Raw genomic sequence first — 26,223 nt, 5'->3', positions numbered from 1 at the left:
GGTACTTCACCATCAATCATGCTCACTGAAGGCTGTGACTTTACTTTTGATATGTCAGTGGGAGCTGCTTCAGCTGTAGCCAGACCATCTTCATTTAAATTCTCTTTAATTATTCTTCTTGTCTGAACATTGTAAGAGCATTTCCTTGGAAGGTAGAGGAAGCCTACCTACCTGAGGCCTGCTTATACTTCTCCCTGAACTTGGTCTTGGCAGTGTTTCTCTTCCTTTGGAGGTTTGCATGTAGGGGTAACCTGACAGCTGGTGCATTAGACTGATTGTGTTTGGCCTTGGGAATCTCAGAGCTTAGATTATACAGCTCATCAGGGGCCTTCCCACCAGCAGCTTGCAAGAATTTAGCTGGAGAAGGGCTCTAGGACACACAAATGAGGAAAGCATAGAGGGCAATCTCTCCACTTAAAGAGAAGGCGAGGTTTATGTGTCCTATGAATGGTATTATAATGATAATAACATAATTACAATCAATAACATGTGTAGAGGGCTTGAGAGTTTGGAAGCCAGCACTAACATTCCACATCTCAAATTATCCAGATGATCTTGTGAGGGAGGTAAGCCCTTTTACGGGTCTAGAAACTGAGAGTAGAAAAGTTGTGACCTGCTCAAGTTCACAGAGCTAGAAAGCATGAAACCCCAGGTGTCTTTCTTTGAAGTTGTTTAATTGGTGGTTCACTTCCTAGCTCTTTGGCATTCTATCTTCTGATTAAAGTGAGGGGTGGGAAGGATAAAACTAGAGTTTGTTTTTCTTTGAGGAGGAAGATTTTGAATGTTTAAAGACTGATTGAAATGGATTTTAATGGTAGTAAATAAGTGGAACAAGTAAGTCACATTTTTTTAAACTCATCATCCCATCAAAACAGTGGTCACACTTGCTTGAAGTAATTATCCATATGCTGGCTTTTGCTTTAACATTCTATCTGCTAACTTTTGTAAACCTTCAACTCTCATCTTTCAGTATAGTAGAGTTGACTCTTGAACAACACAGGTTTGAATTCAATACTAAATACAACAGTTTCACATAATCTGGGGTTAGTTAAATCATCAGATGCTGAGGAAGCACACAGAAGGATGGCCGACTAAGTTACACAGGAATTTCTAATCATGCAGGGTGTTGGTGCTCCTAGCCACCCCTCCCATTGATATTCAAGGATCAACTGTATTTTAAAATTTCTAAGTCAGAAGATCTCAGTGTGGTTCAGGGACTGCTAGGAAACCCTGAAATTCTCTTAGAAGGTCTGTGATGCTAAAATAATTTTCTTAATAATTTTGTTTATCTTTCTCACTCCTATTCTCTCCCAAGTTTTCTACATGGCCTGTGCTTATAATTACAGATTGAATTCAGAAGCAGACGTGAGAATCTAGATATCTTCTATTAAGCTAGAATTAGGGATTTGAAAAAATATAAAATAATGCCACTTTTCTCATACAATTATTTATTTTGGAAAATATAATTATTTTTCAAAATTACTTTTTTGTTAATATTGACTTATGTTGACATGCAATTTTTTGCTTTTATCTTATAAGAACTAATGAATATTTAAAATTTCCCTCAATTTGAAATTCTAATAGTTTAAATATAGATATTAAGAGATATAATGACATGAATAAAGGATCTTTGGGGTCCCTAAGTCATTTTTAATAACATAATGTGGCCCTGAGACCAAAAGATTTGAGACTTGCGTCGTTCTAGGCCAATGCTCATTTCCTAAACTGAGGAAGAGCTAGGATCAGAAGAAAGCTGGCAGTGACATGGAGGGGTGAATGAGGGAGAGATGCTCAGAGAACGGTCTGTACTTGTGACTTATAATGGACCAAAGGCCAAGAGCCCCAGTAAAGAAATAACTCTTGGCTTATTATCAGCATACATGCAATGTGGAGCAGGAAAGACCCCAAACAAATTCCTGCAAGGGCCACACAGCACCTAAAGAAAGCCTTTACTTTTGTCATAAATGGTGACTCTTCCTTAAAGGAATTATCTGAGACTCTCTCAGTGGATAAGGACTTGAATCTTGCAGAAATCAAATACCTCAGGAACTCATTTTGATGAGAGAATCTCAAAGGATGGTTTTGGCCGGTTACTTTCTTTTGTGCCACAGAAACTCCTGAATTTGTCTTTAGCTCACCCATCTGCCACCCCTGAAACTCTTCTGTTCATTCCTACCCCTGGGCCTTTGTACATGCTGCTCCTCCTACATGAGATGTCTTTCTTGCCTCTAACTTGAAATGCTGGCTTGCATTTTAGGGCTTAAATATTCTTTTCATTGTGAAGTTCTTTTGGGGAAGATCAAGTTTATTTCTCTCTGTGTACCTACAGTAAGTAGCCTGTGCAAAAGCTCGACTAACAGCTGCTTTATTACATTATAAATCTGTTTCATGTTCCAATCCCTGACCCAAAACAGGCTATGAAATTACCAAGGGAATTAATTTTTTTCAAAAAAGCTTTCTATATTATTAATGTTTAGCATAGTGCTAGGTACATAATATGTGCTCAAATGTTGCTTGAATGAATTAACTATTCCAAAATTTTACAACAGTTGATTTTTAACTAATTAATGTATTATTCTACTCCTTTCAGAAAACTTTTTAGTATTTTAGACACATTATCTGGGTAGAGAATTTCAGTGAGGTTTCGACATTACAGTGACTAATATTTCCAGAAAGTATTATTGGATTTTGCAAACATTATTACATTGACAGCAGGACTCAATTCTGGGGTGGGATAAATGGATTTAAGAAGATTAAAAAATTTGATAAAAAAAAGAAACCTGAAGACCAGGTACTGTTTTCTTGAGGTTAGGGGTAGGGAGGGGAAATTTTCACTTACACCTGTGGTGGATTCATGTCAATCTATGCCAAAACCAATACAGAATTGTAAAGTAAAAATTAAAAATAAATAAATTAATTAAAAAAAAAAATAAAACACACCATAATGAGAAAAAAAAAAAAAAAGTATGCCTGTAGGAACTAAGAGCTTTAACTTAATCATAGTTGATAAAAGATGTTGAAGTTGCATTTTAAAGTGTCAACATTACTAATTAAATTGCTACCCTAAGTACTTTAAATTAAATTCCATTCATTCACTTAATTATTCATCAAATAATGATTGCCTACAATGTGCCAGGGTCTGGGAATATATATGAGAACCAAACACGGTCCCCACTTTTCAGGAACGCAAAGTCAAGTGAGGAAATAGGACAACAGCTTGCTATGGCAAAGTATAGTAAGTTCTATGAAAGAAGCATTGTCTGAGCTGAGAAGTGAAGGAAGACCAGGAAAGGATGGAGACTGTTACAGGCAAAGGGACAAGGGCTGTACAGATGTATAGGCAGCCTTGAATGTAGGGGTAACTGTAGGGTGCGCAAAGCTGCTGGAGCCTAGAGGATAGGGTAGAGCATGGAATGTGGGAGGGAAATCACAGGGGCGGGAAAGAGAGGCCGCCTCACACTGGACTCAGAGCAGAGTTAAGGATTTTGCGTACTAGGTAATACACTGAAGTTCTTAAGAAGAAAAAAACTTCTGAAACATGAGAGGGTTTTCTTTTTAAGCATGGAAATCAGCAAGAGGCGATTAAATTGATCCCTGTAGCTGGGGTGGGGTGACACTGGATTGGATGGGTTATATCCATACAGTGGAATATTATTCAGCAGTACAAAGTAAAGTGCCACAAAAGGCAGAGGAACCAGAGATCAAATTGCCAACATCTGCTGGATCATCAAAAAAGCAAGAGAGTTCCAGAAAAAACATTGATTTCTGCTTTATTGACTATTCCAAAGCCTTTGACTGTGTGGATCACAATAAACTGTGGAAAATTCTTCAAGAGATGGGAATACCAGACCACCTGACCTGCCTCTTGAGAAACCTATATGCAGATCAGGAAGCAACAGTTAAAACTGGACATGGAACAACAGACTTGTTTAAAATAGGAAAAGGAGTACATCAAGGCTGTATACTGTCACCCTGCTTATTTAACTTATATGCAGAATACATCATGAGAAACGCTGGACTGGAAGAAGCACAAGCTGGAATCAAGACTGCCAGGAGAAGTCTCAATAACCTCAGATATGCAGATGACACCACCCTTATGGCAGAAAGTGAAGAGGAACTAAAAAGCCTCTTGATGAAAGTGAAAGAGGAGAGTGAAAAAGTTGCCTTAAAGCTCAACATTCAGAAAACGAAGATCATGGCATCTGGTCCCATCACTTCATGGGAAATAGATGGGGAAACAGTGGAAACAGTGTCAGACTTTATTTTGGGGGGCTCCAAAATCACTGTAGATGGTGACTGCAGCCATGAAATTAAAAGACACTTACTCCTTGGAAGGAAAGTTATGACCAACCTAGATAGTATATTGAAAAGCAGAGACATTACTTTGCCAACTAAGGTCCGTCTAGTCAAGGCTACAGTTTTTCCAGTGGTCATGTATGGATATGAGAGTTGGACTGTGAAGAAAGCTGAGCGCCGAAGAATTGATGCCTTTGAACTGTGGTGTTGGAGAAGACTCTTGAGAGTCCCATGGACTGCAAGGAGATCCAACCAGTCCATTCTGAAGATCAGCCCTGGGATTTCTTTGGAAGGAATAATGCTAAAGCTGAAACTCCAGTACTTTGGCCACCTCATGTGAAGAGTTGACTCACTGGAAAAGACTCTGATGCTGGGAGGGATGGGGGCAGGAGGAGAAGGGGACGACCGAGGATGAGATGGCTGGATGGCATCACTGACTCGATGGACATGAGTTTGAATGAACTCTGGGAGTTTGTGATGGACAGGGAGGCCGGGCATGCTGCGATTCATGGGGTCACAAAGAGCTGGACATGACTGAGCGACTGAACTGAACAAGGTGGCTGTGACTGGAGCTAAGAAGGCAATGTGAGGGCCACAACTTTATGCAAAAACAAACAAAACAAAACAAACCCAAACCATAAGAAACACAGTTAAAACAGGAAAGGCACTGTGGAAGAAGTGATGGACACTTGCTATTTCTAGGTACAAGTAGGTATTGGTGAGTGACTGGAAGTCAGTGGCCTTTACAAAGCTTGATGCCAACATGTTTGGTCTGGATAACTGAGTAAATTGTGGTGGCCTTCAGTGACGTGTGGACTCGGGATGTGTGGCAGGTTCTTGAGCAACCTGGGGGCAATCCAGAAATTAGTCCTAATTTGTGGACAACTGATTTTCAACAAGAAAACCAAGGTAATCCAATGGGGGAAAGAACAGGCCAACAAATGATGCTAGGACAACTGGATATCCACATGCAAAAGAATGAAGCTGGACCCTACCTCACACCATCTAGTATAAATTAAATCAATATCTGTAAATAATATATCTGCTAACAGAAACTTCTATCAAGAATATATAAAGAACTCTATAACTCAACAATAAAAAGACGAATAACTAGAAATAGGCAAAGCATTTGAATAGAGATTTCTCCAAGGAAGATATAAATAAGTCAATAAGCACAAAGAAAGATGTTGAACATCATTAGTCATTAGAAAAATACAAATCAAAACCACATTGAGATACTACTTTATACTCACTAGGATGTCTAAAATAAAAAAGACAGTAACAAACATTGGTGAGGATGTGGAAAACTGGATCTCTCATACATTGTTAGTGAGACTGCAAAATTGTGTAGCTGCTTTAGAGAAGAGTTTGGCAGTCCCTCAAAATGTTAAATATAATTACCATCTGACCTACCAATTCCACTCCTGAAGGGTGAAAACTTATGTCCACAGAAATCTTGTGTATGAATTTTCATAGCAGCATAATAGCCAAAAATGTAAACAACACAAAATCCATCAACCAGTGAATCAATAAACAACATGTATTTTTTCCATACAATGGAATATTATTCAGCAATAAAAAAGTAAAGTACTATAAGATGACTAAACCTTGAAAACATCATGTTAAGTGAAAAAACCAAACACAAAAAGCCACATATTGGATACTTCCATCTATATGGCATATCCATAATAGGCAAATCCAGAGAGAGAGAAAATAAATGAGTAGTTGCCAGGGGCTAGGAAGAGGAAGGAATGAAAAGTAACTGCTAATGGGTATGTAGGTTTCTTTTAGAGGTAATGAAAATGTTCTAAAATTAGATAGTGGTAATATTTACACAACTTTGTGAATATATTAAGAATCACAAAATCACATTCTTTGGAAAGGTGAATTTCCCAGTATGTGAATTATATCTGAATAAAGATGTTGTAAAATGTAGACAAAAATGAGAAAAAAAATAGATCTGACAAGTAAAAGACCTGTAATATTAAAAACATGATAAACTATACAAATTAGAAAGATTCACAACTCACACCATATGTCATGGAACTGAGGATGCCACTGACTGTACCATGAATTTATACACTGTTAACAAAGCAAAAGTTCTGAAGATGGGGAATCTCATGAAGGAAACTTACTGAAGCTGGGGTCCCAAGGACTATCTCCTCCATAAATCTACCAGAGGCCACAAAGAAATGCATATTTTTAACCACAGCAAAGGGTGAAGAGAGACAGAAAATCTGAACCACAAGTTGGTGTTCAGACCGGATTTCAGGCTGAATAAATACTATGTTATGCTCTATCTTAGGCAGAAAAGACAATCAGATAATTTAATTTGTAGTGGTCTCAGTTTTAGACCAATTTTAAGATACCACTGAGATAGTCAAATGTGAAATAAAAGTTTTTCTTAGAATGAAATAAGGTTTAGAAAAGGGGACTGATATATTTAGTATGTAGAGTTCACACAAATCACTTGGATAAATAGTAAACACTAATATAAATGAGCAAATATTTTGAAGCTCAATTCTCAAAGGAACTAAAATGGCTAATAAACATGAATAATGGTTGAACTTTACCAGTACTTAAGACAGGCAAAATAAAACAATCAGATAACATTTTTCCTTATCAAAGTAGCATAATTAAAAAAGAATAATTCTGGCTAAAGGCTAGAAGAACATAGGCACTTGTGGAAGTCTAGAATGGCATAATCATTCTGTGCAATAATGTGCATTTTAAACACTCGGTACTTCTCTTGGAATCTATCCTAGAGAAATAATCATAAGCTTAGAAACAATATTTATCTAAAATGATGCTCATAAAAATACTAATTAGAAAAGGGAGAAATAATGTAAATGTCCAATAATGACAGAATCATTAAATAGATTATGGCATACCCATATAATTTTAATGTTGTATCATAATTTTAAACAGCTTCTTTGTTTAATATACAATGATATGGGAAATTACTCATGTAAAAAACAGAGGACACAGACATAAAACTGTATACCACTGTGCTACTATTTTTGTATAAATACACAAAGTACAGAAATAAAGATGGGTAGGAAGTATGTCAAAATATTAGTGTGGAGGATCTGAACAGACACTGTTCCAAAGATGACATACAGCTGCCAACCAGAATGGCTATTATCAGAAAGACAACAAGTAACAAGTGTTGGTGAAGATACGGAAAGACGAGAACCCTTAGGTACTGTTGGTGGGAAGGTAAAATGATCAGCCACTATGGAAAGCAGTATGGGGATTCCTCAAAAAGTTAAAAATACAACTGTCATATGATCTAGCAGTCCCCACTTCTGGGTATGTATCTGATGAAATGAAATCACCATCTCAAAGAGAGATCTGCATTTCCACTGTATGTGAGGCATTATTCCCAATAGCCAAGACATGGAAACAACCCAAATGCCCACTGACAGATGAATGGATAAGAAAACTGACACATATATGAATATTATTCAGCTGTTAAAAATTAGGAAATCGTGTCACTTGTGACAATATAGATGGACCATGACAGCGTTAAGTGAAATAAGCCAGAAAGAGAAAGACAAATACCGTATGATCTCCTTTACATGTGCTAAAGAAGCTGAATTCATAGACACAGAGAGTAGAAGAAGTGTTACTTGGAGCTGACAGATGGGTGAAATGGGGATATATTGGTCAAAGAGCACCAGCTTGCATTTCATAAGATGAATAAGTCTTAGAAATCTAATATACAGCAGGGTGACTACAGTTAAGAATTCTGTCTTATCCACTGGAAAGTTGCTAAGAGGGTAGGTCTTAAATATTTTCATGATACACATACACAATCACAATTGGTAATTATATAGGATGGTGAAGGTACAAAGTAACCTGTGATAATAATTTTGCAATATATATATGTATCATATCATCACATTTTATACCTTGAATTTACATAATGCTATATGTAATGTTATGGGAAAATGCTATATGTAACATGTAAATGTTATATGTCACATCATCACATCATTACACCTTAAACTTACATAATGTTATATGTAACATTATGTGAATGCTCTATGTAACATTAGGGGGAAAAAGCCTTAAACAAGAAAGTGCTTCACTTTCATTAACAAAAAACTCCAACAAATATTATTTTAAAAATCTGTCTTATATAAATAAAAACTACGAATTTTCCACTTTTTCGGCTTTTTGTGTATGGTAAATTGTTATGGGGCTTCCCTTGTAGCTCAGCTGGTAAAGAATCCACCTGCAATGAGGGAGACCTGGGTTCAATCCTTGGGTTGGGAAGATCTCCTGGAGAAGGGAATGGCTACCCACTCCAGTATTCTGGTCTGGAGAATTCCATGCATTGTATAGTCCATGGGGTCGCAAACAGTCAGGCATGACTGAGTGACTTTCACTTTAAATTGTTACGAAATTGGACCACGAAATACCTAAATGATAACATAAGGAACAATATTTTTTTTCTTTTAATATAGTTAAAAACATTTCTACATAAATTATACACACCTGTTGTAGAAAATTTAATAAATATTGATGTAAAGAAATAGAAAATAACACACAACCTCATGGGCCAGAATAACCATTGTTAACTTTGGGTTTAGTCTGCGCTTCCTTTTTTAATTCCTTATGGTTTAAAGTTAGGGTACTGATTTGTGGTCTTTCTTCTTTTTGAATGTAGGCATTTATAGCTATATATTTCCCTCCCAGCACTGACTTTGCAGCATCCTGTAAGTTTTTGGAAAGTGAAAAAGCTGGCTTAAAACTCAACATTCAAAAAAACTAAGATCATGGCATCCAGTCCCATCATTTCATGGCAAATAGATGGGGAAATAATGGAAACAGCACAGAGTTAATTTTCTTGGGCTCCAAACTCACTGCAGATGGTGACTGCAGCCATGAAATTAAAAGACGCTCCTTGGAAGAAAAGCCGTGACATGTGTACACCCATGGTGGATTCACGTTGATGTGTGGCAAAACCAATACAACATTGTAAAGTTAAAAAAAATAATAATAATTTTAAAGAAGACAAAAAAGAAAAGGCATCACAAACCTAGACACCATATTAAAAAGCAGAGACATTACTTTGCCAGCAAAGGTCTGTCTGGTCAAAGCTATGGTTTTTCCAGTAGTCATGTGTGGATGTGAGAACTGGACTATAAAGAAAGCTGAGGAATGAAGAATTGATGCTTTTGAACTGTGGTGTTGGAGAAGACTCTTGAGAGTTCCTTGGACTGCAAGGAGATCCAGCCAGTCCATCCTAAAGGAAATCAGACCTGAATATTCATTGGAAGGACTGATGCTGATGCTGAAACTCCAAAACCTTGGCCACCTGATGCGAAGAACTGAATATTGGAAAAGACCCTGATGCTGGGAAAGATTGAGGGCAGGAGGAGAAGGGGATGACAGAGGATGAGATGGTTGGATAGCATCACCGACTCAATGGACATGACTTTGAGTAAGCTCCAGGACTTGGTGATGGACAGGGAAGGCTGGCGTGCTGCAGTCCATGAGGTTGCACAGAGTCAGACATGACTGAGCAACTGAACTGATAATTTTTTGGAATGCGTATTTTCATTTCCATTTAACTTTTTTCTAATTTCTCTGTACTTTTTTCTTTGACCCATTGGTAGTTGTTTGTTTAATTTTCATACATTTCTGAATATGTGAGCATGTGTTAATTTTCACATATTTGTGAATTTTCTAGTTTTTGCTCTTTATTTATTCTGTTGTGATCAGAAAAGACATTTTGCATGACTTCAATCTTTTAAAATCTATTGAAATATATTTTGAGGACTCACATATGGTCTATTCTGGAGAATATTCCATGAGACTAACTACATTTTTATATACCCCACTAGAATTTTGTTGTCCATTTAGGTATGCAGGCCAATAACTATATACATGTGAATGAAACTATAAGGACTAAATGTGCTTGTAATATATCATTTTTGTTTCATATTATCCCATTATTTAATTATATCATAATGTATTTAGCCAATATACTATATGGTTTAATATTTTTTTTCCAGCACAAAATTGGACTGTAATGATTATGGCATCAATGTCCATGGGGTCCCTGAGGGTCAGACACGACTGAGTGACTTCACTTTCACTTTTCACTTTCATGCATTGGAGAAGGAAATGGCAACCCACTCCAGTGTTCTTGCCTGGAGAATCCCAGGGACAGGGGAGCCTGGTGGGCTGCCATCTATGGGGTCGCACAGAGTCGGACACAACTGAAGTGACTTAGCAGCAGTAGCAGCAAGATACTTAACTACAATTACTGATTGCTGCTTTGGGGAGATAAATAGTTCAAACTCTTTCAATAAAAATCTTACAAAGTGAAGCCAGTCAGTAAGCACTAAAGGTAAAAAAAAAAAAAGAAATTCATAAAAATCTTACCTTGAATTTTCTTGAAAACTCTGGAATTCATAAATTTTAGAAATCTATCCGCATAAAAGCTGGGTCTGTGAACCGAAACAGTGTCCTGAAAAGATAAATCAGGTACAACAGGTTTACCTCTCACACAGTTTGTTTCGAGCCAGAAGAAAGCTCTGTGCAACTGGCTCTCTGTTAGCCAATGTCCTTAACCAGAAGGTGTGGATGTTAGGAGCCAGACATGAGTGATGCCTGTGGGCTGTGTGCACAGGAGCTGGGCTGGGGCAAAAAACACAAGGATCAATCTGAGTAGATTCCAAATACTCATGGTGAAACAGATCATGAAGAGCAGCAGGGCTCAGATAGCAAAGACTCTGCTTTATAAACCCAAACAGCTAATCTTTGATCCACTGTCCACCATGAGGGGCTTTTAAATTCCTTTTTTTTTAACATATAAGGCAACCAGTGCCTCAAGTGTCATCTGGAACAAAGACATAATCACTTTCAGTCAGAACAAAACTGGGACAAGCAAAACAACCCTAAAGTAAGGTTGAGAGAGAGAGCAAAAAAAAGTTTGCTGGTTTCACTTTCCAGTAATAAGGTATGTAAACACCATGAAGATTCCTAGGAGACAAGGCTGACTGACGATCCCTGTTATGTTCAATTAGCTACTAATTAGATACAGCTGAATTGAATTAAATCATTAGCTCAATTCTCTCATGCTTGGTAGGAGTCTTTAGGACTGAGGGGGTATTTTATCCAGGAAAGAAGACAGATGAAGGAGCTAATTCCATATATTTATTCAGCAGTCATTTATTTGCTATCTAACATAGACATTCCTAAAAATAGTAAATTTGGTAATTTAGTGTTCCATTTTGATTTGAGGTTCATGGATTCCAAAAGGGAAACTTCTAAAGATTTATATTTAGATAATATCATCTGCAGTGGGTTTGGAAGAAGAAATACACATTGGACCAGAATCCAGAGACCCGGTTCTTGTGTTAGCTCTAATTTTAAAGAGCTCTGTGATCCTGGGTAAAGACAGTATCTCAGTGCCTCAGTTCTTTCATCTGTGAAATTGGGTGTTACATGAAGCATAAGAGAATTCTGTAATCAGCGTTTTATGAAGGACACAGCATGGAGGAATCCTCTGCCAAGTGATAATGTTCTCTAGACTATCAGTGATCCTGCAGATGTGATGGAAAACTTCCCACTGGTCTGACATGCACTCTCCCCAGGGTTCTGTCAGTTTCTGCTGGAAGTGGACATAGATTCACAAGTCAGTCATTTAGAAACACGTAGGATGTAAGATTGGAGAAGGCAATGGCACCCCACTCAAGTACTCTTGCCTGGAGAATCCCATGGATGGAAGAGCCTGGTGGGCTGCAGTCCATGGGGTTGCTAGGAGTTGGACCCAACTGAGCGAATTCACTTTCACTTTTCACTTTCACACATTGGAGAAGGAAATGGCAACCCACTCCGGTGTTCTTGCCTGGAGAATCCCAGGGACGGGGGAGTCTGGTGGACTGCCGTCTACGGGGTCACATAGAGTTGGACACGACTGAAGTGACTTAGCAGCAGCAGCAGCAGGATGTAAGATGATTGAGTCAGCCCTTGCCTTCTAAGAGAGGTTAAACTGTGGCTCTTTTTGGTATGAGGAAGCATTGTTTAAAGGAGAGGACAATTGTAAAAAGACAAAAAAATAAAGTCTTAACTATTGCTTATAATTACATAAATATATAATCAGCACAGAGATTTTCTTTCTTTTTTTTTTTTTTTAAAAAAAGGACACTGAAGAACAGAAGACATATTTTATTTCAACAAAGGTATGGGCTCCTTAGAAGTATCCGACCGATAGAGGACTAGACCATTTGGAGCAGAAGTCTTATTTGGTAATAGGGAATTGAAACTGTCAATAAACAGGAGGAGAATGAAAGTGAGTATTTACTCTTTCTCCCTTCCATGTTCAAGGCATTACGTAGATGGTACTTTTCTCAGCTAGAAGGAAAAAAAATTAACCTTCCATCTTGGCCTTTTCTTAAAAAAGAATCTTTGATTTAAATAAGAAGCCTCAGTTTGATTCTCAGAAACAAACTTGTGAACCTGTTGTTTAAAAGTGCATTTTGGCAAAGGTTATTTCCATAGCCTGTGGACAAAACGCAGATCTGACATGCTGAGAGGTTATTACCAGTCTTCCACAGAACCGAGACAGCGAGTGTTCTTTTCCAGGAATGGAGAAGAATAGCATCTATAATTTATCTTTTTTCAAAGGAAAGCATCTGCTAACATCTTAAAAAAATATATGTGAGCAAATCTTTGACCAATACAATCTTTGGAAGTGTCACTCTGAGTTATTAACTGAGTGAGGCTGAGGCCATAAATGTTCTGTCAAGCGGCAGGAAGTTCAAATTTAACTTCTAGATAGGAAGTTGTGTGTGTATGTGTGTGTGTGTGTGTGTGTGTGTGTGTGTGTGTGTACAGACTGCTCTTTGATAATTGTTTTTTTTTCAGTCATGCCATTTCTGGGTGCAAAACACATTCTCGTATCAGTTAACCTTTGTTATATTTAAATCCAACACAATTTAAAAGTGTTCCCTTCCCATGTCATTATGTGTCATACATTGTGTTGAACACCAAAGGGCATTATTTAACTTAACCCTCCCGTGAGCCTATGAGGCAGGTAGTATAGCAGTGCACGGACTAAGTTGTGTCAGACACTTTGCGACCCCATGGACTGGAGTCCGCCAGGCTCCTGTGTCTGTGGAATTTTCCAGGCAAGAATACTGTAGTGGGTTGCCATTTCCTCCTCCAGAGGATCTTCCCAACCCAGGGACTGAACCTGCATCTCCTGCTTGGAGGTGAATTTCTTACCACTATGCCACCAGGGAAATATTCTGAGGTACAGGTACTATTACTAGCTTCCTGCTATAAATGGGAAACTACACTAAGAGATGAGAAGCAAGCAATGTGTCTGGGTCACATGGTTAGTAACATGGGTTAAATGTAGGGTTCCAGCCTATAGCTGTCTACCATCAAATTCAGGTTCAAACCCCTCTGAAGCTTAGTTTTGGGAGAACTTCAACTGTCTTACTAGTCTTTCGAGTGCCTATGAAAAGCCTTTTGCTTTTTCTCATCATCTCCTAATTGGGCCCTTTAGATTGCACATCAAAATAAGACATCATTTTGTTTTTCTGGCCTCTACCTGTTCACCCCCCTGGACGGCCTCTATTGGAAGAGCCATTCACAGCTATGTTGTCTTTATTCTTAGATTTGAACTGATCTGCTAAGCCTGAGACTCTGAGTTTATAAAGATCTTTGTTTCCTTTCCTTTTCAAGTGACACAGCTTCCTAGACATACACTGAGGTCTCTGAGAAATCAGAAAAATAATCCAGTTTAACAAGGAGCATGATAAATCACTCACCCCATCATAAACAAGAGCTTTCCAGGAATGTTCCAACTTCTTCATTAATCTAAATGTACACATACAGAAAAACAAAAGTAAGAATGTAAAATCAACCCCATTTGGTGAATTCTCAGAACCTTTCATTGAATTATTTTGAAATAATAAAAGACTATTTCCCCCAATTTTTTACCTATATGATTGCAGAATGTCAATAATGCCCATAAATAAAAGTAGCTTTTCTCCCTTATGGCTTTTAGCTGGAATGCCTCCCATTCTGTGAACAGAGCAAAAGAGAAATCATTTTATGTGAACAGGAAGTTAAAAATAATTTCTAATAAATAGACTGTAAATGAAAATGGTTAGTCTCTAAAAATCATGGACTCTCATCTTTTTTTTTGGCTTGAGCTAAAAGAAAGATGTACTTCCCAAGAAGGAGAATAATACCACAGTTGTCAGTTCTGAAGAGTTAGATGGGAAGAATTCAATTAAAAAATTATTCTGATTTTAAAACCATGAGCAAGAATTTTAAAAGTATTTCAAAATACTGCTCATCAAAAATGCAACACTTTTATATGTTTACTGTGAAATTTTTAAATAAAATATAGGTGAGCACAAAGGAAAAAAATATATAAAGAATCCATTCCAAGGGTGCAAAGATAACTACTATTAACATCTTTCCTCTGTATTTATTCATCTGCATAAGTTATTACTTATGTTTTATAACCTGAATTTTTCACTTGCTAAGTGATGAACATTTCTTCATATTCAATGTTAATGTGCTTTTAATGGCTGTGTAGTATTTCAGTATGCTATTGTGTAGTACTGTGCAGTACTTCAGTATGCTGACATAGAATAATTTGTTTAATCAATTACTGGACATTTAGATGGATTTGTAGGAAGGATTAAAAATTTTAGTTTGTATGAATTTCCTTCATAAAAGTAAAATATGTCTGTGGTTTAGTCACCACTGGAGAAGCTTACAAGTGAAAGTGAAAGTGAAGTCACTCAGTTGTGTCCGACTCTTAGCGATCCCATGGACTGCAGCCCACCAGGCTCCTCTGTCTATGGGATTTTCCAGGCAAGAGTACTGGAGTGGGGTGCCACTGCCTTCTCTAAGACAGGAACTTATAGTCAAGGGAAATGGTTTCTTTCTTTCAGTCTTTTTGCTTGGCTAGTATACACACATGATACAGTCAACCAATTCAATAATTTTCTTTGGTTGTAACTGTTTCTGTTAGTCAATCAGCACTTTGTACATGCAAACTAATGCTGCACATCTGGCTGAAGCAAGTGATCACATCTGTCAGGATGTAGGACGAGGACAACAGAATCCTCTTACATAGATAAAAAGTTCTGAATTGCAGACATCACTTCTAGCAAGTATTTGCTTAAATGCACGCTTATTCAAATTCAAAATATTTCCCCCTTGTTTGTGAAGGATGTTTTGAATATGTAGTAAATAGGAATAAAAACATTTTTAGCCATTGTTAAATTATGGAGCCATTTGAAAAAAGAAACCATGTGAGTGAAAGCATAACGACTCAAAAAATTGCCATTCATCCAGTTATCCGTGGATGAGAGGAAATTAGGCTGGCTTGATCCATTTTAGTACCAGGTAGGAATCTATTCCTAAAGAGCCACCATGAAGGGAATATGATTGCATTTAATTACCCAATGATGTCGGCTGCCATGATCAAGGAGCATGTGGGCAGACGGCTGCACTTACGTGTCTGGGTTCTCTGTGATGATTCCATCTCCCGATTTCCCTGGACCCTGGATGGACTCCATTGCTGTTGAGTAGAGAACCTTTTGCGTCCCAGGCCGCTTAGCATCAGGTACATTTTGGGAAATTTCCTCTTCTTTTTCTTTGAGGGTATGGTCCAAAATGTGGATTCCCAGCAAAAGGCTATAGTCCATGATCTTGAAGCTTTCCAGCACCTAAGTAAGAAAAAGAACCAGGAGGCCCATCACTCCAATGGCTTATAATTCTCATCTGCCCAGGATCAGAGAGATACGTAGACAAGCAGCTCCTGCTTCCCTCCCAGGGAGGTGGCTGACAGAGGAAAAATCAAAGTAAAAACATTGGAGGTTATTATTAGGTCAAGTGCAGTAACCATTGTCACCATGGTTCCAAGATGAAAATTTTACACAAATCTAGAGTAAGTACATCTTTCTTTAGCACTCCATGAATGGTTTACTAAGCATTTATTGAATACTTTCCATGTGTCCAGGTGCTAAGTGGTTCATTTTGATTCAGTCCTCACAACTCTTTAAGCCAGGTGCTATTATTGTCTCTGTTTCACAGATGAAAAAAATTGAGACACGCACAGGAAGTAATTTGCTCAGTATCAGACAGCTCATAAGTGGCACTGCTGAGATCTGAACCCAGGTGGTCAACTCCAGCACCTTAAGTACTAGAGGACAGAAACCAACAATCAATGGTCTCTAAAAACCTGTACTCTCCTGAGCATGAAGACTCAGCTGGAATGGGCTTTTACCCGAATTCTGTTCTCAAAACTTTCATCTTCCTAAAGTTCAGGGGCCCCCTTTTCAAAGCTTGTCTTTCAAAGTTACCATCAGTTCCCTGCTGCTGCTGCTGCTACTGCTAAGTCGCTGCAGTCGTGTCCGACTCTGTGTGACCCCATAGATGGCAGCCCACCAGGCTCCCCTGTCCCTGGGATTCTCCAGGCAAGAACCGTGGAGTGGGTGCCATTTCCTTCTCCACTGTATGAAAGTGAAAAGTGAAAGTGAAGTCGCTCAGTCGTGCCCGACTCTTAGCGACCCCATGGACTGCAGCCTACCAGCCTCCTCTGCCCATGGGATTTTCCAGGCAAGAGTACTGGAGTGGGGTGCCATTGCCTTCTCCCAGTTCCCTGCAGGAAGTCTTTTTTTAAAAGTATGGTCTCAACAAAGAACAAGACTTACTGTTTAATTATCCACTCAGCAAACAGTGGGGAAGAGAAGGAATTAAAAGTAGCTGGAGATAGCCAGAAAAAGGAGATAGGGGGGAAAAAAGAAAAAATGGAGATGTGGTCGAGACGTGAGGCAGGTAGCAACATGGCTCTTGAGTATGGGTAAGTCTGATACTCAGGACCCTTCAACTGAGGAAGAGTGTTCAGGGGGAGTTCAGGAAAATGGGATATTCTCTATTATACAATAAAGTTTTTTTCCTAATGGTTTGTCTATGATTCTCCTCTATAACAGATTTTTTTGACACCTGGCATTTTTCACACAAAGCTGCTCAGGAAATCAAAACAGCCCAGAAAGAACAGCCTGATGGCGAATAGCTACCCCTGAACCAACAATGTATCTCTGTACCCTAGTTAGGACATGCCGTTGGAGATCAGAGTCTAAAGATAATTGTTTAACCAGGGATTGAACACATATGCATTACACTGAATTCTGTTCAAGTGTATATCTTGAACTTGTATACACTTGAACTTCAAGTGTATATCTTGAATTCAAGTGTATATCTTACACTTCTCCTTCTCCCTCAGTCCGCTGCTTTTGATCAGACACTTATGACACACTAAAGAGTGGTCAGGGCTTCCCTGGTGGCTCAGTGGTAAAAAACCCATCTGCCAGTACAAGCAACACAGGTTTGAGCCCTGGGTTGGGAAGATCTCCTGGAGAAGGAAATGGTAACCCACTCCAGTATCTTGTGCCTGGGAAATCCCATGGACAGAGGAGCCTGGAGGGCTACAGTCCATGGGGTCACAAAGAGTCGGACACGACTGAATGACTAAAATAACAACAAAGAGGGGCCAGGCCTGAGGATTCAAATACTTGTGGCTGCCACTTATTGGGTGCCACTTAATGGCAGGCTTTGTGAACTATTTTTTGTGGGCTTCCCTTGTGGCTCAGCTGGTAAAAAAATCCACCTGTGATGAGGGAGACCTGGGTTCAGTCCTTTGGTTGGGAAGATCCCCTGGAGAAGGGAAAGGCTACCCACTCCAATATTCTGGCCTGGAGAATTCCATGGACTGTATAGTCCATGGGGTCACAAAGAATTGGACATGACTGAGTGACTTTCACTTTTCATTTTTGTGAACGATGACATATATGGCCTTTAGAAAATATGGTTATTCCTAGGTCTTATGTATCTTTGTTGGCAATTAGGAAACTTTAAGTGGGTTGGAAGTATTACTTAATTCTTAGTGCTCACCATTTACCTTTCAGAAGGTTGAGTGCCGAAGAATTGATGCTTTTGAACTGTGGTGTTGGAGAAGACTCTTGAGAGTCCCTTGGACTGCAAGGAGATCCAACCAGTCCATTCTGAAGGAGATCAGCCCTGGGATTTCTTTGGAAGGAATGATGCTAAAGTTGAAACTCCAGTACCGTGGCCACCTCATGTGAAGAGTTGACTCATTGGAAAAGACTCTGATGCTGGGAGGGATTGGGGGCAGGAGGAGAAGGGGACGACAGAGGATGAGATGGCTGGATGGCATCACTGACTCGATGGACGTGAGTCTGAGTGAACTCCGGGAGTTGGCGATGGACAGGGAGGCCTGGCCTGCTGCGATTCATGGGGTCACAAAGAGTCAGACACAACTGGGCAACTGAACTGAACTGAACTGAAACTGAGTTGAAAAACATCAGAGCAGAAAAACATCTATTTCTGCTTTATTGACCATGCCAAAGCCTTTGACTGTGTAGATCACAATAAACTGTGGAAAATTCTGAAAGAGATGGGAATACCAGACCACCTGACCTGCCTCTTGAGAAACCTATATGCAGGTCAGGAAGCAATAGTTAGAACTGGACATGGAACAACAGACTGGTTCCAAATAGGAAAAGGAGTACGTCAGGGCTATATATTGTCACCCTGCTTATTTAACTTCTATGCAGAGTACATCATGAGAAACGCTGGACTGGAAGAAGCACAAACTGGACTCAATATTGCTGGGAGAAATATCAATAACCTCAGATATGCAGATAACACCACCCTTATGGCAGAAAGTGAAGAGGAACTAAAAAGACTCTTGATGAAAGTGAAAGAGAAGAGTGAAAAAGTTGGCTTAAAGTTCAACATTCAGAAAACAAAGATCATGGCATCTGGTCCCATCACTTCATGGGAAATAGATGGGGAAACAGTGGAAACAATGGCAGACTTTATTTTTTTGGGCTTCAAAATCACTGTAGATGGTGACTGCAGCCATGAAATTAAAAGACGCTTACTCCTTGGAAGGAAAGTTACGACCAACCTAGATAGAATATTCAAAAGCAGAGACATTACTTTGCCAACAAAGGTCCATCTAGTCAAGGCTATGGTTTTTCCCGTGGTCATGTATGGATGTGAGAGTTGGACTGTGAAGAAGGCTGAGCACCGAAGAATTGATGCTTTTGAACTGTGGTGTTGAAGAAGACTCTTGAGAGTCCCTTAGACTACAAGGAGATCCAACCAGTCCATTCTGAAGGAGATCAGCCCTGGGATTTCTTTGGAAGGAATGATGCTGAAGCTGAAACTCCAGTACTTTGGCCACCTCATGTGAAGAGTTGACTCATTGGAAAAGACTTTGATGCTGGGAGGGATTAGGGGCAGGAGGAGAAGGGGACAACAGAGGATGAGATGGCTGGATGGCATCACTCACTCGATGGACATGAGTGTGAGTGAACTCCGGGAGTTGGTGATGGACAGGGAGGCCTGGCATGCTGCGATTCATGGGGTTGCAAAGAGTCAGACATGACTGAGTGACTGAACTGAACTGAAACTGAGTTGAATACTTTCAGAAGGAGGCAGGTAAGAGATAAGAGTAGAATCTTATTTAAGCAGCATAGGCCCTGGAACTTTCTAAGCCAGGATATCACAGACTGGCTTGACAGCAAAGTGGAACCAGTTTCTCCAACATGAGGAAGAGGAACTCCAAGACTGGAGGAAGAAGGAAGGGCGACAGGAAAAGCTCCTCACCACAGACCCAGTGCTACAGCCTTAGACCCACTGGCTGGTTCCCTATGGAGGTGCACCCATGACTTGCCCCTCTGGAACACAACACAGAGCTGGGGAAGACGGGCCTGCATCAGGGTTGCCAAGGACCCAGGCTCTTAAAAGAAAACACTAACAGACACTGGATGCTTTCTTCAGACAGAAACAAGCATAGATGGATCTTAGCCTTTCCAATTCCCCACCATCCTGAAAGAAAGGCTTGGGAATAGTGCCCATCCAGAGCAATGAGACCCTGCACAATCATCACTGTCTGCAGATACCAGTTTTCCTGCTCTCATGTATCACTGCTGGCATGTCCCTTCTTAGAAAGAATGTTGGAGATGGACACGCAGGATACAGTGCACAAACTCTGTGACCCTAGGTAGATTATGTCACCTCCCCAGGCTTCAGTTTCCTCCTCAGTAAAAATGGTGGCAATAACATTAGCTACTGCACAGGGTGCTTGTGAAAACTAAATACAGTAATGCAGGTAAGGTGGTTAGAGAAATTCCTAACACAAAGAAAGTTCTCAGTTCATTGTTAGTTATCATCATGGTTACAACTCATTGCTCACATGTGAGGTGTCAGCTGGAAGCAGACACCCTGGGGTTATACTTCTGAAAACAGACATTCATAAAAAGCCAACAAAAATATGACTGCACTTCCAGTCTGCTTGCTAGTATCCCTTTGGTGTGTCCCAATTCCTTTAGGAGTTCTGGGTTCACGGCACCCAGGAGCACTGCGTGGATGTTCAACAGGAAAAGGTTGGCTAACACATTAATTCTGGCCAATGGGCTATAAGATAATGGCCTCGCAATCTGCCTGAGGGAACAGTCATGTGTTCAGTGGATGAAATTGCAGCCTTCTGCTCTGGACAGTCCCAAGTGTCCACTGGTAAATGTTTCCCCCAAAGCAGTGACCTGGCTTCAAGAGCAAATTCTAGTCCGTCCCTGGGACAATGTTGTACACGTTTCTCATAGGCCTTCAGAGTAAAAGCTGAAAGGCACTCCTGGACAACATCATATTTGTTTCATTTTTCTCTGCAAAGCACCCAAGTATTAATTCTGCTTATAAATAAGCTTTCTTTATATAACAATTTTTCTTAAAGTTTCTTACAATAATTAATGCACTATTCAAACAATGGTTTTATCTGTACTTGTAGTCTGCTTTCTTGCTCAAGGACAGGCCACAGAGAACATGTGTATTTTAGAAGTGATGTGAAGTCAGGCTGGACAAAGCAAGAAGCAATTTCAATGCTTTATGTGGTCAAATATCAGGCTGGGTTTATTAAAAAAAAACATACAAGCCAAAACTTAGAGAGAATTAACTAAGAAAAAGCTATTAATAAATTTGAGACAGAGATTAGATTTCTCTGTACTTTTTAATTGGATTGCCAGCATCCCTGAAGAGTCTGGATTGTCCTCAAGAGGTCAGGTTTCTACTTTTCAAGTGAAAGTCTTGAAAAAAAAAAAAAAGATAAATTATCTTCCTCTTGTGTGGAAATCTGAGCATGATAGTTGGATTTGGGCTTAGGGAAAGTCACCATCCATAACAAATGTTAAGAAAGAAAAAGATAAATATATAGACACATATTTTAAATGAAATTCCCAAACTTGTGCAATGAAAAATTCTGGGAACAGATTTTAGTCATGTGCACAGCAGATGTGCATCAATTAGGAACAAAATAGTTGCTATTCATATCTTCCCAGATCATTAATGAAAGGAATCAATAAATCTGCCAGAACCTTAATGTGTGAGTGTTAAGAGGGAGCAACATCCTGCAACATGACAGACACCAGTCTAGTCGGTCACTCTGGGACACGTTTTTTCCCCAGAATGTTGTCCTGACCTCACTGTTGCTGGTGGGTCCTGTACCTGTGCATTTGCTTTGCAAAACAGCTGCAAGGAAAACACAGGTGCTTTCCCAGCCAGCTTGGGCCAGACCTTACTCCCTCACCTGTGAAAAAGAGAAAGCAGGAAGGATTCACAGACATATGCAAAATTGAAAGTAAGTTGAAATACCACAGTGTTGTTTTTTTTTTTAATCCTTAGAGCCAGATTATTTTTTTCTCTTTTCTCAAGGACTATTTTAAGTCAGTAATAATACTGGAATGTGGTTTTTAAAAAAAAAAGGCAACGTCAAAGCAGCTGCTACACTATCCTGAAGATGTGCTCAAAACCACTTCTTCTAAGATAAAGCATATCCTCTAGGCTCTCATGGCTGGCGCTGCATCAGGGGTGCTCTCATTCACATACAATCTCTGTAGACTTGGTGACCTAACATGGGAGATGCCACAGCTTAGAACGGCAGGCAAAGCTATGCTCCTTTCACAGACAAAGGTCAGAAAGAGGGGTGTTCTCTTTTTCCTTTTCCATCCTCTGTGCCATAGCCCTTAGCCCGCTGCACACTGCTTTCTGCTCCTCAGCTAGATGGAACCAGAATGACTGCATGGTGAAAAGACTCCATGCCTGAGAGCCAGGTGGCCTGGTTTGACTCATGGCTCCCCCACTGGTTTGTCTTTGAGCAGAGTATGTAACCTCTCTGGGCCTGGTATCCTCGTTCATAAAATAGAAATAATAGGGACACCTACCTCACAGGGTTAGTGTGAAGATTAGTTCATCCACGTGAAGTCAGGACAGTCATGACATACAGAAAGCATCCAGTACATGCTAGTTCTTCTTATTGCCCTTGCTCTCCACCACCTGTAGAATAAACCACCCCCACTGGAATCTCTACTCATCCTTAGCTATAAGGCACATCTTCTCCTGGTTCTTTGCCTTCCTATTTGTTTTTCCCAGTATTTTCCTCAATGCGCTAAGAATATTCACCAGAGTTCTCACTTCAACTCCTCTTTTTCTACTTTTCTATAGTAACATTCATTTAGTACCCTGGAAAAAAAAATAAGTTGAGTGTCTAGTCTGTGCAAGGCCCCATGGAAGTTGCCAGATCTTCAGGGGTAAGTAAAACAGACAACTACACCATCCTCAAAATTACACAAGCTTTGCATCACAGGTTGAAGTAAGGCTTGGAAGGAAAAACAAGGGTGCTGTGGAGATACCCCACAAAATGGTGACCTACTTTTAACTATGGGAAAGTAGCAATAGAGCAGGTAAGAAATGACAGTACTTGAATGACATAGCAGCAGGGAAACTCAAGGGAGACATGGACAGATATAAGAATGCTGTAGGGGTTGATTCCAACCATCACTGGTCCCCAGACAATTCCTAAGACGCTATCTTTAATCTGAAGTGAATGCCTAAGTTCCAGTCCTGTATATTTCCCATAGACTTCTGCTGGACATTTCTGAACACTGTCCTGCTGCAACCCCAAACTTGTTTTTTTAATTTAATTTTTAATTGGAGGATAATTACTTTACAATATTGTGATGGCTTCTGCCACACATCAACATGAGTCAGCCATAGATATACATGTGTCCCCTCCTTCTTGAACCCTCCTCCCACCTCCCTCCCCATCTCACCCCTCTAGGTTGTCACAGAGCTCTGGCTTCGTGCAACTTCCAACTCTTCTTTCTCACTTTTTCTCTGAAATCATTCTAATGTGGATTTTGGACTCCATGACTCCTTTTCCTTTCATTAAGTTTCCCAATCCTGCAGCTTCTATAATCAAAATCATCCTCCTTGCTAATACTTTGATTTCAACTTCCCTTTCTTTTTCTGATTCATTCTTGATCTCTTCACTTGACCAGGTCACCTCACATCCCTCCTCAAAGCCTGCAGTCTCTCACCATTGCTCAGGTGACACTGAGGTCCTTGCTACTGTGGCCCCAGTCAACATCTGCTATTTAACACCTGTCTAGAGACACCTCCCAGGCTAGTCAAATTGAAATCCCATAATTACCCCTAAATACGCTCAGGCTGTTTCTTCTTCAGTTCAGTTCAGTCGCTCAGTCGTGTCCGACTCTTTGCGACCCCATGAATCACAGCACGCCAGGCCTCCCTGTCCATCACCATCTCCTGGAGTTCACTCAGACTCATGTCCATCGAGTCTGTGATGCCATCCAGCCATCTCATCCTCTGTCGTCCCCTTCTCCTCCTGCCCCCAATCCCTCCCAGCATCAGAGTCTTTTCCAATGAGTCAACTCTTCGCATAAGGTGGCCAAAGTACTGGAGTTTCAGCTTTAGCATCATTCCTTCCAAAGAAATCCCAGGGGGTCCTCATTTCAAACCTGACTGGTTTTTCAAAGCCTATCTCAATTCTTGCCTCCATAAAGACTGGACTCACGATCTACACAAAATATCAGGAATACATCTGCCCTCTGAAAACTCAAGCACATTATTAGTACCCTTCTATGGAATAAAATAGACTATCTGTTTATCTATGCTTTTCCTATCATACAGATAAGGCTGCTCCACTCACCAAAGACTTGTTTTACTTTGTGCTCCCTGCTTGCACTCTGGTCAGAGCATAAATATGCATTTTATATTGCTTTCCATATGAAAAAGTAAGGGAAAAACAAAATATTCAGCAGCAAAGAATGTATAGCAATACATCTTACATTAATATCTCCAATATAAGACCTTGGATATTACGCTTCACAATTACAATGCTTGTAAAAAATCTTCAGCACTGAGAGCATTTACTGTGATTCTGTGCTCTATGTTGTCAGGAAAAAAAAAAAAAAGATAATAGCCTACAGTATTTTCAAACCTTCCCACACCAGAAGTATTTATATCTACTTTGTCAAGGACAAAAATCAAGCTGTTATTTAGAGACTCTTAATTTACTGTTTTGTAGGCACACAACTAAATGGCAGATAAAAGGCAAGCTTGTTTTCTATAAACTAGGCTGAGCTTGGAATCTGGTAAGAGTATCACATTTCTTTTACGGAAGCATTTGCAAAAAGGGCATGTCACAGGCTGGGTCAACTTCAAAGACCCATTAAGCATCCAAGAGTGCTTGGTGCTGAGTTTAGGCTCTGGTCTGAAACACATTTCAGGGCTTCCTTAGCTTTCCTGTCCTCTATTTCTCTGCTCTTCCAATCTGTAAGATATGTGAAGTTAAGTTGGTACAAGACTGAGAAAGGATGATAATCAGGTAAGTCCAAAAGACTGTTGAAAAATGGTTCCATTTTAAAAATGGTACCTGGGCTTCCCTGCAGTTCAGTGGTTAGGAATCTGCCTTGCAGTGGAGGGGATACCAGTTTGATCCCTCATCCAGGACAATCCCACATGCCACAGAGCAACTAAGTCAGCAAGCCACAACTACTGAGCCTGCACTGCAACAACTGAAGCCCGTGAGCTTAGAGCCTGTGCTCCACAACAAGAGAAACCACTGCAAAGAGAAGCCTGCACATGGCAACAACGGGTATGCTCCTCTCACCGCAACTAGAGAAAGTCCGTGTGCAGCAGCGAGGACCCACCACAGCCAAGAAATAAATAAATCTTTTAAAAAATGGTTACCAGCACCAGGAGATATTCACAGGGGCAATATAATAGAATTCATCTGTAAACCATGCCTTATGCAAAGTGGAGAAGGATGATGATTCTAGGAGGAAAAAGACGCTCTTTAATCAGATTTTAGGCAAGCAGAGTTTCTAATAATTTTCCATGTCAGGGGGGCGCTTATGGAAATTAATCAAGTCATTAAATATTTTATTGAGCACCTATTATGTGCTTGACAACAACTGTAGCCATGAAATGAAAAGATGCTTGCTCCTTGAAAGAAAAGCTGTGACAAACCTAGACACCATATTAAAAAGCAGAGACATTACTTTGCTAACAAAGGTGCATATAATTAAGACTATGGTTTTTCCAGTAGTCATGTATGGATGTGAGAGATGGACTATAAAGAAGGCTGAGCACTGAAGAATTGATGCTTTTGAACTGTGGTGTTGGAGAAGACTCTTGAGAGTCCCTTGGACAGCAAGGAGATACAACCAGTCCCTCCTAAAGGAGATTAACCCTGAATATTCATTAGAAGGACTGATGCTGAAGCTAAAGTTCCAACACTTTGGCCACTTGATGCAGAGAGTCAACTCCCTAGAAAAGATCCTGATTCTGGGAAAGACTGAAGGCAGGAGGAGAAGGGGACAACAGAGGATGAGATGGTTGGATGGCATCACCGACTCAACGGACATGAGTTTGAGTAAACTCAGGGAGATAGTGAAGGACAGGGATGCCTGGTGTGCTGCAGTCTGTGGGGTCACAAAGAATCAGCCATTACTCAGCAACTGAACAACAACTATGTGCTTGGCACTCTCATTT

General features: G+C 39.9%; 1 protein-coding gene across 2 annotated transcripts in view; it reads right to left on the bottom strand.

Moving 5' to 3' along the window:
- The window catches only part of PIP5K1B (phosphatidylinositol-4-phosphate 5-kinase type 1 beta), a 352,598-nt gene that overhangs the window by 97,172 nt on the left and 229,203 nt on the right, over positions 1 to 26,223 (bottom strand). For both annotated transcript variants that reach the window (XM_040249018.1, XM_040249072.1), the window contains 4 exons: positions 15,802 to 16,013; positions 14,266 to 14,349; positions 14,094 to 14,142; positions 10,696 to 10,780 (listed from right to left, as the gene is read on the bottom strand). In XM_040249018.1, the coding sequence (XP_040104952.1) occupies positions 10,696 to 10,780; positions 14,094 to 14,142; positions 14,266 to 14,349; positions 15,802 to 16,013 (430 nt within the window). The remainder of the gene's footprint in view (positions 1 to 10,695; positions 10,781 to 14,093; positions 14,143 to 14,265; positions 14,350 to 15,801; positions 16,014 to 26,223) is intronic.

This window comes from Oryx dammah, unplaced genomic scaffold, assembly GCF_014754425.2.
Source record: "Oryx dammah isolate SB20612 unplaced genomic scaffold, SCBI_Odam_1.1 HiC_scaffold_1, whole genome shotgun sequence".
NCBI lineage: Eukaryota > Metazoa > Chordata > Mammalia > Artiodactyla > Bovidae > Oryx > Oryx dammah.
Note: the sequence above shows the minus strand (reverse complement) of the source record. Positions and strands in the feature narration are given on the sequence as shown.